Below are 14,625 nucleotides of genomic sequence, written 5' to 3'. Positions count from 1 at the left end.
AAGAGCAAGTTACCATCGGAGGAGGAGCTCATCTTCAGACGCCGGCGTGCGGCGGCCAGGCGACGTGACACAGGCGGTTAGGCGGCCTCCTTGTCGTGGGCGATCAGCTGGGTGTCGACGGCCTCGCGTTCGACGTCCCAGATGGTGCAGGTGGTGTCGATGGAGGAGGTGTCGATGCGGTGCGGGTCGTCGTCATTCCAGTCGAAGGAGGTGAGCAGGCCGCAGTAGTCGCTATTGCGGTTGCAGTTGAGCTCGCAGCGGAGCTCGACGCCCGGCTGCGGGGCGCCGTTGCAGTGGACGGAGCCGGAGTTGTTGGCGGAGGGGGCGTCGCCGTCGGCGTCGGCGGCGGAGGGGATGCGCCAGATGCGGAGGTGGTCGAGCTGGCGGCCGCGTGACCCGGGCGGCGTGAAACAGGCGGTCGGGCGGCGGCGTGATGCGAGCGGCGGCGGCGGCACGATGCAGGCGAGCGCGGCGGCGTGACGCAGGCGGCGGTGGCGGCTCGACTCGAGCGCTCGAGCGGAGGATTGTGCGGTCTGCGGTGCCTGCGTGGTGCAAGGTATAGTTAACCTAACCCTAATGGCTAATGGGCCTAATTGAGCCCAGTATAGGCGGCGGGCTGGAGTGCTGGTCTGCTGGTCATTTTTGGTTTTGGCCTGATCGTCCAAGTCGCTAGTCGGACGACTAATCGCGATTAGGCGACGATTAGTCGGACGATCAGACATCTGATCGACAAAAGCTAGTCGTTTCACTTATCGAAGCCAGCGGAGCGATAAGGTCGACTAATCGCGACTAATCGCGATTAGTCGGACGACTGTATAACATGGCCCGCGGGTCTGCTAATGGGTAAAAGGTTAGACCCATCAGGTTTGCGGGTCTGAGTTTGGGAACGTAGAACCCGAACCCGTAAATCCATGGATTTTTTTTACCCAGTCCACAAATCAAATTAGCCTTTATTCTGGCAAAAAAACGACCCAAATAGCCCGGCTCAATATTGATAGTATAAAAGATCACATCCACCCCAAACCTAAACCTAATCATTTTCCCCACCCCCGCAGCCGCACGCTCCAGCTAGGGTTGAAAACAGTTGGGAACGGTCGAGAAAATACCTAAACCGTTCCTGCTCCTGTTTTTTTTTTTCGGGAACGGAAACGGGAACGGGAAAGGCGGACGGAAAAACGAAACCGATATTACGGGATATCGAGAACGGAACATATCGATCGGGAACACATCGATTACAATCGGGAAACGGTAATTCAAGACGGGAACACGATACATGTAACCACTCAAAGAAATATTGTCCTGACTGCGAACAAGGAACGAATCCTTGAGCCACCTTGGAGCCGATTGCTCCTACGCACCGCACTACATATCAGCAGTCAGCACATGCACATGCATACCGAGAATCAGAAATTCAGAACAGCAAAACCAAGACACACACATGCGACATGCATAAGACACATTGACACAGCAGTACATCACACAGGCACAGGTCCAATCGCGCATGTGCATCCTTCTCCCTACTCGCCTTTCCAAGTTGTAGAGATGCGTCCATGGCGGAGTGGACGGAGCAGCATGCGATGGAATTGGATAGAGCAGCTTGTGGCGGAGTGCCGGAGTCTGGGGTCAATGGGGCCTGGCAGCCTGTGGGTGGTGGCGGTGGGAAGCAGGTGGGCGGCGGAGTGCAGGGTCGATGGGCGCGGGCCTGGCCACTTGGGGCGACGCGGTGGCGGCGGCGGCGGCGTCTGAATGGAGAGGAGGCGAACTAGGGTTAGGAGAGGAAACGGGTGGGTTGGGGACTGATTTTGCTGGAGACGGCTGCCAGCAGGTGTGTGACGGGCTGCCAGCGGGCCAGGCCATCAGGCGCACGGGGGGACGCCAGGCGTGTGCTTGGACGGAATGTAGATGTAGGCTGAATATGAGGTTTAGGTGCTGAAAAACAGGAATACCGACGGGAATTTTCCCGTCAAATACGGTAACCGAGATACGGTCAGGAATCGCCCCTAACCGCTTCCGCTCCTGTTCCTGCCGTATTTTCCCGGGTTTTTTTTCCTGTTTCCTGTTTTTTTTATCAATACGGTATACGATCGATTTATACGGGATTCGGTGCCGGTCGGGACGGGATTTTCCCGTCCCGTTTTCAACCCTAGCTCCAGCCCCTTGCAGCACCGCCGGCGCATCAGCTGCGACCCGGAGCCGCGAGTCCGCGCGGCTGCGAGCGCGCCCGCTGCCCGCACTGCCGGTGCTCATCTGGACTCGGCCTCGCGAATCGCGACGCCGCACGGCAGCCAGCCCTCCGCCCCTCATCGCCTCTTGGTGCCGCTCGGCAGCCAGCCCTCAGCTGCGGTGGTGTGCAGGTAGGTCCAGTCTGCGCTTAAGCCCCCCCCCCCCCCCCCCCCCCTCCGGTGGTGTACGCAGTAGCTTGCAATTTAAGTGGATCAAGAAGAAGCAAGTAACAAATCAAGAGCCGTAGGTGCAAGTGCAAGGAACTATTGATTGCCCTCCCTCCTTTTGATTGAAATGTGATTTATCAATTGTAATTTGTAATGAACTTGTAGATTTGTAATACTGCTTGCATGCTGCTCTCTTTTGCTTGCCGTTGATAATATATGGGCATATGGCTTGTGACTTGTGCATACTGGTTGCTGCTGCCATAGGTTGGTGAACCTACTGTTGTCGGGCACGGTCGCCCGTGATCCGAGCGGGCACGGGTTTGGGGGGTTTGGGCAAAAACCTGTGCCTGTGACGGGTCACGGGTTTCTTAACGGGCGGATTTTATATTCACGGGCGCGGGTTTGGGTTGGCAAAACCCAGCGGGTTTGTGCCCGTTGCCAACCCTACGCGCGCGGCACGCCTCCCGCTGGGCGCAGGGCGAGAGCGCGCCTCCCGCTGCTGCCTGGCGCCGGCGCAGCGTCGTGGGCGGTGGGCGCACTACTGGGCGAGCGCACGTCTTCCGCCGGCGCCGCCGGCGCGAGCCCGATGAGCGACGCGCCTGCGCTGTGCGCTCCGCCTCGAGCCCCGACCATCGACCGTCCGAGACTCCAAGCCGCCTCAGCCCTAGTACTGCTCAGCCCAATCAATTCAATGGCACTTTGCAATTCCCTCACTGGCTAGTACTTTTTATATTGTAAGTTATTTGAGTTCTAAACCAATTTGTTGAATTAAATGTATTAAGGGACCTTTTTACTTATGTTATTGTAAATTTGATCGTTATATGCTGTATTATTGCTGAAGTGCTATTAGACTATACCGGATTGCGTTTTGAAATTTTTTCGCCAGAACTACCCTAGTTTCAATTTCTGGGTCCGCTACTGCCTCGCGGCCCCACCTCGCCGCCGGGGACAAGGGACGCGCAAGCTCAGGGATGGCGAACCCGTTCGCGCTGCCAGAGGTAGGCGTGAAACATCTTCTGCACGACTGGGTGGCCCAAAGGGTAGTCCGGGTAGGCCCCGGACTACCCAAAATTTGAGCCCAAAATTTTTTTAGTTTTTCAAAATAGAATCCAAGTTTGGCCCAATGACTCCCTCGGCCCAGTAACTCATCACCTTTCCATCTCCGTCAGAGCTTGGCCCAATCTGCTCGTCTCCTACTCTCGTTCCCCCTCGCCCTCGCCCACCTACCTCGAGGGCGCCGCCGCCATCCGCGCCTCGCGCCGGCTGCCGCAACCCGCGCAGCCCCGCCTCCCGCCGCCGGCCGCCACCCGCGTGGCCCCGCCTCCCGCCGTCGCTGCCTGCTTCTGGGCGCCTGGGGCCCTGGGTGAGCACGTGCCTCCCGTGTCCCGCCGGCGCTGTGCGCGGGCACGCGGCCGCGGCAAGCCGGCAAACCCGGTGCGCCGGCACCTCCCGCCGTCCCGCGCACCTGCACGGGCGCACGGCCGTCACCTGCAGCCCCAACCATCACTGGCAGTACTACTCACTGGTGTCGGGTGAGTACATTCTTTTTCCAGAAACATGAAGTGATTGTGATTTCATTTTCATCTTAATCTTGTTGCGACACAGAAACATGAATGAATGGTAGGGTGTTCTTGAGCCTTAAATTGGCATTGACTCTACCAGTGTCAACTGCAACTGTGGAAAGAGTATTTTCTGGGTTGAATCTAGTGAGGAATCAAACAAGAAATCACATATGTGATGAGTTATTGAATGATTGTTTGGTCACTTTTCTTGAGCGTGAAATTTTCTCTAATATAAGTGAGGATGACATAATTCACACTATCATGGCCATGAAGAAGCGTAAGTAAAGCCACAGCATTAGACTACATTAGTATTGTAATCTTCTATTTATGTAATTTCTTATTGATGTTGCAACTATTTATATTGTAAATTATTGGAGTTATGAACCAATTTGTTGAATTGAATGTATTATGCGACCTTTTTACTTATGTTATTGTAAATTTGATCATTATATACCGTATGGTTGCCGAAGTGATATTAGAGTATACCGGTTTGCGTTTTGAATTTTTTTTGCCAGGACTACCCTAGTTTCATTCCTGGGTCCGCCACTGACTGAACCGGCGGCAGTATGGGCAAGAAGAATAGCGGCGCCTCGACGCCGGCCAAGGCCGGCGGCCTGTCCGTGTCGCTCCGCGAGGAGACCTCCGGGAGGACGCGCGTCGACGAGGCCTCCCTGCTGAGGGTCAAGCACCTTCAGCGGCTTGCGGCCTGGGCAGGCGCGGAGGCAGGGGTGGGCCCGGTCGGCGCGCTGCTGGGCTGCCGCCTCGCCGCAAGCGCCGAGGCCGCCCGAGTTTCCCTCGGCGCCGTCACTTTCCTTTGCCAGAGGTAGGTGTTACTACTACTGGTTACTGCGCCTTATCCATCCTCTTAGCATGTTTTCTAGCTACCAGAATTTACCCGTGTGTTTTTGCCTAATTATCCTTCCTTTCCGACTGTTGCATACAACCAATTCGCTCCTTTTCCCGCAAATTAACTTGTATTGGCTGTTAGCTTTTGTGAAAGTACAATGGGAAATGTATTGTTGTCAGGCACATTGCTATTCTGCTAGTTAGTCTGGTATATATGTGCATATCTTCGATAATGCAATGCTTTTAGATCAACGATGATTCTTTTCTATCAAGTTGAAAACATTTTTTTTATGCCTCAACCCTTCAAGTGCAAACTGCAGTAAGTTGAAAACATAATGGAGGTACTACTGCCAAGTGCCATTCATATATGATTAATGGCAGTCAACATGCAGTTGATAATTCTAGTGAAAATTGTAGGCTGTATGCTAGGTTTTTCCCCTTGTTTAGATAACTCTAATGGGCATACAAACCATAACTGTTCTTGTAGGTTTTGCACCACAGAGACGTCCTGACTGGCTGCTTTGTTAGAATGCTGATCTTATTATTTATTACATATCTTGTTATTAATATCTCATGTTGACGTTTTTTATGTTTTGACTAGTGCAATATTTATATGCCAGTGAAGGGGTTGTATGTAGTTGTAAACAGCCAAACCAATATGTATGGTTCACTTCTATGAAGAGTTAGCAAAGATTTTAATGTCGGTTGGAAATGATAAAAAGAACCCTGTAATCATCACGTCTTTTAATTGGGTTATTGCAAGGTCTTGAACTTATCTTTCTTAACATTTGTCTTTGCAAATAGAATTTTCTCAACTTTCATGTTCAACTTAACTTTGAGCTAAACTCCACTCAATCACCGTAACAATTTCTGTTGAAATACATTTGGATGAGCAATTAATATATTTCAGTGATTTGCTCACAAATCCATATTTCATTGATAATGTTTCATTCTAGCCATGTGGCATGTGCTGATAACCTCTAATTGGGTGGTCCAAATGTATGATTGATCATGATACCGTAGAATTCTGCTTCCTTATTAACACACTGCTTGCCAAGATGGTTCTTGGTCAATCAATATTCATAATACCGTAGAAGCAAAAGGTTGCATTGCTCCTGGTGTTCTTCCTTGTGTCTTGTAACTAGTCAGCTGTGCCAGTGGGACAAACATGTGTCTGCACAAACCTCATTAGTTTACTACCAGCAAAGTAAAATGAAAATGTTGTGATGTCAATAATGGTATATTCCTTTTCCATGTAGCATGAGCTGCTGATAATATTTTCATCTTGTTAAATAATTGTTTTTGAAATTCAGATCTATTACATGTGTAAATTATTTATATCTAATAACTAAGAATCATTTCTTCTGCTAGAAGGAAACTGAAATAAAAATAATAAAACTATCCCAGATATGATGCAATACAATTGCATGTGTAGGTTCATAGCTAAGAATCCTTTCCTCTTTTAGAAGGAAACTGAAATAAAATAATGAAATTATCCCAGATATGATGCAATACAATACTAGTGGCCAGGCCAGAATGATTCAGAAATTCCCAAGAATAGTGAAATTATCTGTACATTCCTGTAGACTGTGGTATTTGATTTAGATGATAATCATGCTATTTTGATTGTTTCTATTTGGTAAGTTTTGCCGTTGTTTCAGCTTACACAGATCTGTAACAGATTTTTCCAATATTGCAGGTGTGAGACAGTCTTAAAGCCAGGCTTCAACTGCACTGTCTGCATAAGGAACAAGAGAAATAAAGGTCGGCGACGGAAGAAATCAAACTGCTGTCAGAACAGCGTTTCCTATGCATGCCATTTCTGTGGAGATCAGAATCTAATATTGGGTAGTGGGAAGGGTGTAGTTAAGAGCTTGTTACCATCAAGAGAGCATGCAACCATGGACTCATCCCGTAGAATTTTGAAAGGAAACAGTAGCAACACAAGAGCACAAGATATGAAAAAAGTGTTTGAGCATTCTCAAGCAGCAAGTTTGCATGTGGATTCACCATCCGAGTTGAGACAGTCAACTTCTGAAAGGGGTGGACATAGGGAAAGGTTAAAATGTAATCTTCCTCTTATAGATTCCAAAATGGAGGGAATGGTCTTGTCAACGGCAAAGTCTGGTCATTTAGCAGCCTCTACTTCTGAAGATAGCATACAAGTAATAGAAAATACAAATGATGAACAGATGCATGAAACTAAGCCTATTTCTTGCGAGGATGTTAAAATATGTGAAGCCAATGCTACTTCCCAAGCAGAGCTTCCAGTTGCATCGACATTTGTGACGCCTCAGAAGAAGAAACTTGCGGAGGTGACTAATACTAAACATTCGGTAGAACCATTCAAAACAGGAAGTAAGACAGGCAAGAAAGGAGAGAACCCTGGCTCAGTTACTAGCAACACCCTTTCAAGCTCAAGCAAGTCTGTCCCAAATGACTCACGGAAGAATTCAAAATGTGCGTCAAGTGATTCTGCACCGGTCTCTGGTAGTTCAAGGAAGCGGGCAAGGAAAGGGTGGACGACGCTGAAACAGATAGCTGAGAAGGATGAGCTCGAGAGGAAGGAGAAGATGGATAACTTTGTAATCCCCTTCTTCATGCCATAAGCCGCGTGTTACAGTTTTGGCCCGCATTGTATTCATTGGTGGATCTGCTAAGATCGACAAAGTAATTTTGAAAATTGGCACATGCTGTTATTAAAATTGTAGAACTGAAGGGGCTGAAAATAAAAAAAATATATAAACAAGATGAACTGAACCAAACATCACCAAGGGCATAATGTTATGAGATCCTCTAATGCTTCAACTTACTTAATGATAACAAAATCTTCAACTTGGATTAGTCAAACGTGGTATAAGTTTGATCAGTACCGATTTGTAGTACATAATTTAAGTTGAAACAAATATTGGCGATGCATGACGACATAGTCATTGCTGCTAGTTAAATATAGCAGGTACCTACCATTACCAACATGCAGTTGTTCAAATCTCCTGTTCGTTTTAACCCTGCTGTGTAATCCTTATTTGGCACTGCAGTTGGATGATGTCGATGTCAACGTTGACAAGAGTAGGACTATTGGAGGCATGGTGAGGAGAATGGACAGAAACAAGTGGATCATCGGTCTCGTCATAGCCGTCCTTGTCTTGGCCATCCTAGTGATCCTGTATTTCAAGTTCGTGCACTAGGTGCAATGGGGCAGTAGTTTTATACTGTAACCAGGATGAAGGAAGGCAGCTGTGAATTTTTTGTTCTATATTCACTTGGTAACATGTGTGTTTTTCTTTTCTATTTTCCTTTTATTTTGTTCAGATCATATTTCTGTGGGGGCGTGCTTGTATGCTATCAAATGTGTTTCGAGCAAAAGTTGAGACCATCAGACAGTCTCCTGTATATCAGCTGATTGCTTTCTGTTTGAAAGACTAACTGAACGGGCAATAATGAAGCAGATTTAAGCATGTTGCTGTCATTTTTCTATGTCCGATTAAAAGAGGTTCAAAGCCTGGTTTAGTCGTTTATTAAATTTACGAGAGATCCATGATAGTTTTGCTTTCATTGTATTGGCATTCAGTTGAAGACTTTTGTGTCTGTATATATGTTTGACATGTGTATGATTCTAGTTCTAGAGATGCCTGAGTCTCCTGCGCACGCAGCAGTACTGCAGTAGTCTACTTGCCTCGCCAATTTATTAGCTGTCACTTGCAAGGCTCGAAGCTTTCTTAGGTTCTCTTTGTCGGAATGGCGACGTCGTTGGAAGCCTCCGTCGAGGCAACGCTGAGCACCCTGCGTGTCACTACGGGAAAGAGGCGGCTTGCCGAGTGTCAGGAACACTCGGCAAAGGCCCTTATACACTCGGCAAACAAACTGGCGGCGAAGCCACCTTTGCCGAGTGCTTTTTCTCGGGCACTCGGCAAAGTTTTACCATGTGCCAACACGCACTCGGCAAAACAAAGCAACACTCGGCAAAATAAAGCAAAACGGTCTGCCCAGTTGCGGTTTGTGTTGGCTTTGCCGAGTGTCAAACGGAAGGCACTCGGCAAAGCCCCTTGCTTCGCCGAGTATCTCAGATCCGGCACTCGGCAAAGCCGCTAGGTTTGTCGAGTGCCGACGCAAAACCACTCGGCAAAGCAGAAACTTTGCCGAGTGTTTTTCCCTTGGCACTCGGCAAAGCCATTTCCTAGCAACCTGGAAAATGGACGCTTTACCGAGTGCCAAGTTAAAAACACTCGGCAAAGTTAATTTATTTTTATTTTTCTCTGTTTTCTCGCTTATATGAGCTCCCTCTTGTATAAATCAGACATAACATTATAGATATACATCACAGGCAATTAATATCACATATTGTCATTTCACATCCATCACAAACATCGCATATATATATCACAAATATCACATAATCAAACATCATAGTCCATAGTACAGCGTACACATGACAATCTAACGATACCTTAATCATCTCTGCTCAGATCTTGAACCTGGCCACTGTGACGCCGGGGAGTGCTGATCCGGAGGCTGATTCGATGCCACCCCCGATTAATTCTGCAAAAAGGATGACATACAAGATTATATTCCAAGTTAATATTTAATTTAGGCGGCGGTTGCAAGCAAATACATTCATACTCACGGGAGTGACTGCAGTAGGAAATACCATCGGTGCACCGGGCAACTGTGGTGGAGGTGCAATTGGCGGAGGCCACGGCATTGTTGGCGGCGGTTGATAGTTTATTGATGCACCTAGACCTTGCATGTAGGCGAACATGGCGGCAACCCTTTGCTCCTGCTCCTCCCTCAGCTTCCGCTCCTGCTCCAACCTCTCTTCCAACTCCTGCCACAGCCTCTTCTCTTTGTCAAGCCGGGCCTACAAGATTTCACCCCAATGTCAAAATGTGAAACAAAGGTACGTAAACAACCGACGAATGAAACAGAAATAACCTGGAATGCAGGCATGCTGGACACTGAAATCTCGGGCCGTGGAAGTATGGGCGGAGTCGAGTCAGTGGTCCTTGCCCGAAGCTGGGAGAGAGTGGGCGTACTGGCCGTGTCGACTACGCTGTCGCCGAGCCAGTACCGGCCGTGCTTCTTCCCTCCTCCCGCCCTCACGACGGCTTCTCTAGAAAGGGGTGCGGTGGCCGGATCCCATGTGTCCCCGTGGAGCGCCTTTCCTATCTCCGTGTACCGAGTCACGCGGGTGTGGATGTTTGGGTTGCTGTAGGCCTCGGACGGAGCCGCCGGGTCGAAGGCGACGTTCGTGAGCCATAACGTCTGCCGTGAACTCGTTGCAAGGCTGCCCTTCACATCGTGCCGACTGAAAGAAAAAACAAGATGATTAGTAAGCATGCAGAAGGATCTATGGTGCGCCCCAATCCCTAGCCACAGTTGACGGACTATTTTGACCCATTTTGACTCTCAAATCCTGCAAAAAACTATACATAAAAAGGAATAAATGCTAGCATATGGTAAAATATTAACGAATTCCACAGATACTGGTTTGAAATTGTGTGCAGATGAATTTAAGCCAAAATTAGAGCTAAATGGCGAGGCATGATCCAAGGCACAACGTTCCGGCCAATTAGAGTGCGACACGCAGCGTCACACGGATTGAAGGGCCCACCAGAGCAAGAAGCCGACAAGAAAAAAGGACCACTCACCTGCCAAGGCATGAGGGCCCACATGTCAGCCTCTAGCCCAAAAATGAGGTCGGTTGGAGCCGAGTTGGGCTCGACCGACCAGGTCGGTCGGCCGACGGGCCCACAACTCCACCGCCTTATAACTTCCACGTGGAGGTCCCTCATTGGCTTGTGAAGTCGGTTTGCACAGGCTTCAAGCTCCTAGCACGGTAGAAGACCTCTGGTTCCCTCCTATAATTAGTGTGGGGGGGGGGGGTGGGGGGAGGGATGACACAACTAACACATCATTCTCTTCTTCATCTTGGAGCTTGAGAGCTCTCTCAAGGAGCTTTAGGCGGCCTAGGAGTGTAGGAAAATAGAGAGAGAGAGTGAGGAGAAATCGGGAAAGTGCCAACTTTGTTTGCACTTTTCTTTTGCTTGTATCTCGACGGGTGCTTATCCACCATAATAAGTATTGGTGACTTCTACGAGTTGGTTTTAAATCTACAACTCCGAGACATAGAATCCAACTCATATCCGATCCACCAAGGATGCTTCACGTATCTAGCATAGTGCCTGCACGCCTAGAACGTAATCTAGAATCATCTCCTGAAGATCCAGGCCCCTTTCCATAGGGACATCCTAGGGTCTACCTCCATCAAGCCCCGAGCGCTGGGTCACCACCTGTGAAATTACAAAGTCGTTCGATGCTCCTATTGAGAAGAGCACCCCTTCTCATTTTCTATCTTTCTTAGAAACCTTCATATGTAGGGTGTCGTGCATCCAGATCCTTCAAAATCTTTACGTTGGGTAACCAGTGCCATTTGGATGTTTACCGTTAGGCACTAAGCAGCGCCTAAGATTTTTACTGTTGGGGGCCGCGTCGTTTGGGAAGTTCATGTCGATCACTAGCCTTCCAACATATGCTCCCGCAACTGCCATTAACACCCGTTCGAATTTTGCGCAGGGGGTGCCCACTCGTTAGATTTGGAGCCAATATAAAAGGAATTGACCCAGACCCTTCCTTATCCACTCGCTCTTGCTGTCATCTTCATCACCGTCGCTGCCAAGACATTTTCGAGCTTAGCAAGATTTCGTCGGTCCTCTAATCTTCCACTATAGCCTCCACGCAGCCTCCAAAGCTTCCTTGCTAGACTCTGCGCTTGCTCCAAGGGCCTCGAGATGTCGAGACGCTCCCCTGATTTCTCTTATCCATCGGCCGGCCACCCTGCTGGCCAGATCCCGGCGTCGTCGTTTGTCTGGAGTTGATCCTCCATGATAGAGGAGGACCTCTAGAACATGATGGTATGTGACATCCTTCTACCGAAGGAGTTGGCGGGCTGGAAGAGTTGCTTTGAGGAAGAGTTTCCCTTGGAGGATCGCATGGAGACGATGGTCTTCAAGCCGTTCTTCGCGAAGGGGTTCGGCTGCCCTCGAGAGCCTTCTTCTGGGGGCCGGCTTCTTCACTACTATGGGCTTGAGGCTAGTCACCTCAAACCTTGGAGGCGAGTCACCTCAAACCAACTCCATCGTTTTGATCACGATGTTCATCCACTTCTATGAGTCCTTTCTGGACATCTCCGCCCATCTTAGTCTTTGGCGAGCTCTTTACCAACTCAAGAGCTACCCATCCAAGAAAGCACCCAACATCGTTGAGGCACCGCTATCTCTCCGCCAAGGGTGGAGTACCTCGATGTTGCCCTCTACAACAACAACAAGGAGTGGGAGAGTGAGTGGATTATATATCAAACCCCGCTCCTTGTCTGTCGCCCTGCATCGAGTTCCTACCCGTGCATAAGGCGACGTGGGATGAGGTGTCGTCTAAAGAAGAGATTATCCAAGTCAATGCCCTGTTGGGCGAGGCCTCCTTGAATGCCGTTGGATTGACAGGTGCTGCCTTGGCCCTGTCCTTTTGTAAACCATTGACGCAACCAATCAAGGCCTGAGTCCACCCGGGTTTCGAGTACTCGGGCCTAGAGGACCCAACCTGGGAGCAGAGCTGCAAGGTCTCCCGGGAGGAGGCAACAAATCGAGTCACCTGGATCATGCAGGGGACGATTCGCGACAAGGTTGTCCCAAGGCCTTCTGCTTGAAGAGGCCGACTGATCCGGTAAGTGTTCCGACTCTGACTCTGCCGAGTGGTTTTCGTGGCAATGTACTTTTAGTTTGATGACCCTGTCGATGAATGCAAACTTGCCAATTGTAAAACAGAAGGAATTGTTGAAACCAACGGACAGTGTTGAACATACATAAGTGTTGTTCTGCAACTTCATCTACAATAATCCGCTGATAAAAAGTAAATAATATCCTTGCTTCAATAATCATCTGATTCAACCTCCGTAGTTTTTTTTCTCTCACAATGTTCTACTAGTACACGAGGTTCATCCAAGCTAGGATTTTTATCTTGTTCAATAATCATCCAAGCCTTGTTGAAGGCGTCATTCTTCCCCCCTATGCTCTCCTCTTCGGTGAGCTTTCCAGGTGAAACCCTAGACCATGTTGGTCGGACGACGATGACGCTTATTGTGTCGCTCCCTCCCTGGTGGTCTCCTGCTCTTCTCGGAGAGGATCCACTTCTGCACCTGCCTTCGCTTAGTTTCCTCAACATCGCCCAGGTTGTGTTGGTTGTCGGTTGACGGATGCTTTACCGCCTCTTCGTTGACGGATACTTTGTTGCTGTGCTGCTCTGGCGGATGCTTTGTCGCCACTATTGGTTGGTTGGGTGGATGCTTTGCCACCTTATTTGTATTGTAGATCTTCGCACCTTTGGTAGTGTAGTTTCTTTTAGCAGGTTCAATTTATGTGGTTTTGGCTAGGTTCGTGAGCCCGGGTGTCTCTTTCTCTGTTGTTCTTGTTTGTGGTTATGGTCGTCCGCCACTTGCTTGGTGGTACTTTGTGTCCGCCTTAACAGTCCCAGGCTATTAAGGTTTGTAATGGTTGTGTTGCTTTTCTTTTAATGAAATACGTACTCAGATATGTTCGCGAAAAAATAATCCGCTGATAAAAAGAAAATAATATCCTAGTTTGCTTCAATAATCATCTGATCCAACCTCCGTAGTTTTTTTTCTCTCTCACAATATTCTACTAGTACACGAGGTTCATCCAAGCTAGGATTTTTATGGTAGCTTTATGTTAACTCATAGAACATGTTTCAGCATACATATATTTTTGCGAGGAAATGTTTTAGCATACATATAAAAGGTGTTACTTCCTCAACTTGTTACACTATCTCAAATCTAAGGTTCCATTAAATACTTCTGCCTCTTCAAAATGAAGCTCAAAAACTTCGAGTATGGGCCTAAAAATTTTGAATACTTTATTTTAAAATATAAATATCTTGTTCTGCAATAGAGGAGGTACATATCCATAAGTGAACCAATGGGTTCATTAAAACAGAACACGACAAAACATGTGTAACATTAATTAATTTCTTATGTTGGAATGCATGGATCGCGATATCACTGTTTAAATAATGTTCAATTTCAAGCGAGATGTGAATGGCCAAATACTCCTCGTGCCATACTTCAAGTTGCGGCAATGCCAAGCATCCCATCATCCGTCTCTGATCTCGACTATCGATCCCCTGCTCTTCGATTTCATTTTTTTTCTTTTTGCCACCTTTCTATATTTTCTCTCTCTTCTGATACAAATTTCCACACGATTTTTCACTATGAAAAAAATTCCATAAATGATTTATTTAAAAAATAAGATGGTTAGTTCAACAAAAATGGTTCTTTTCTTCAAAATAGAATATAGATTTTTTAAAAAAACTTGCCGAAAATTCTCTCTCACCTTATTACATCTTCACTTTTTCTAGAAAGGTAACAGCTTCGAACGCACGTCCTCGACGTACACCACACCATACGTTCACACACATCTGGATTTATTATTATTTGCACATCCAGGAGGGAATTGGCGTGCATTCAGTTCTCATAGTACTTTTTTTTATATAAGAAAAAAAAACTCTCATGGTACTGCAGCTGAACATGCACGCCACGCGTATACCGCCCAACTGCATCTCCACCTGATGATGGAGCGGAGGCCCAGCTGGACCGACAAACCGCCCAACCCGAGCGACCGGGCCCCACCCGGCGGAGACTCCAAGCGCCACACCAGAACCCGGACCCCCGGTGCCGGTGCGGGTGGCGATCGAGGGCGACTGGGCGTCGCTGGCCTGGACGCGGCTGGACCGGGCTGGCAGGCAAAGTAAGGTTGGCGCAC

At 48.3% G+C, this 14,625-nt stretch overlaps 1 protein-coding gene and 1 long non-coding RNA gene across 3 annotated transcripts; both read left to right on the top strand.

Annotated features, from left to right (window-relative positions):
* The first annotated feature begins 2,152 nt into the window (after positions 1-2,152).
* On the top strand, positions 2,153-2,663 carry LOC120709548. Its single transcript, XR_005689721.1, has 2 exons — positions 2,153-2,354; positions 2,416-2,663. It is a non-coding gene; the product is annotated as an uncharacterized LOC120709548 (long non-coding RNA).
* A 945-nt stretch (positions 2,664-3,608) lies between these two features.
* LOC120709547 lies at positions 3,609-8,164 on the top strand. Of its 2 annotated transcripts, none has more exons than XM_039995216.1 (4): positions 3,609-3,922; positions 4,468-4,775; positions 6,498-7,383; positions 7,837-8,164. In XM_039995216.1, the coding sequence occupies exons 2-4, from the start codon at positions 4,519-4,521 to the stop codon at positions 7,984-7,986; spliced, it is 1,293 nt and encodes a 430-aa protein (XP_039851150.1). In that variant the 5' UTR covers positions 3,609-3,922; positions 4,468-4,518; the 3' UTR covers positions 7,987-8,164. The 2 variants fall into 2 exon arrangements, with proteins under 2 accessions (XP_039851150.1, XP_039851152.1); XM_039995218.1 differs by having other exon boundaries at positions 3,996-4,775.
* Positions 8,165-14,625: the final 6,461 nt, after the last annotated feature.

The sequence above is a fragment of the Panicum virgatum genome, chromosome 5K (assembly GCF_016808335.1).
Source record: "Panicum virgatum strain AP13 chromosome 5K, P.virgatum_v5, whole genome shotgun sequence".
NCBI lineage: Eukaryota > Viridiplantae > Streptophyta > Magnoliopsida > Poales > Poaceae > Panicum > Panicum virgatum.
The sequence above is the reverse complement of the archived record's forward strand: the minus strand, read 5'-3'. Positions and strand labels throughout refer to the sequence as shown.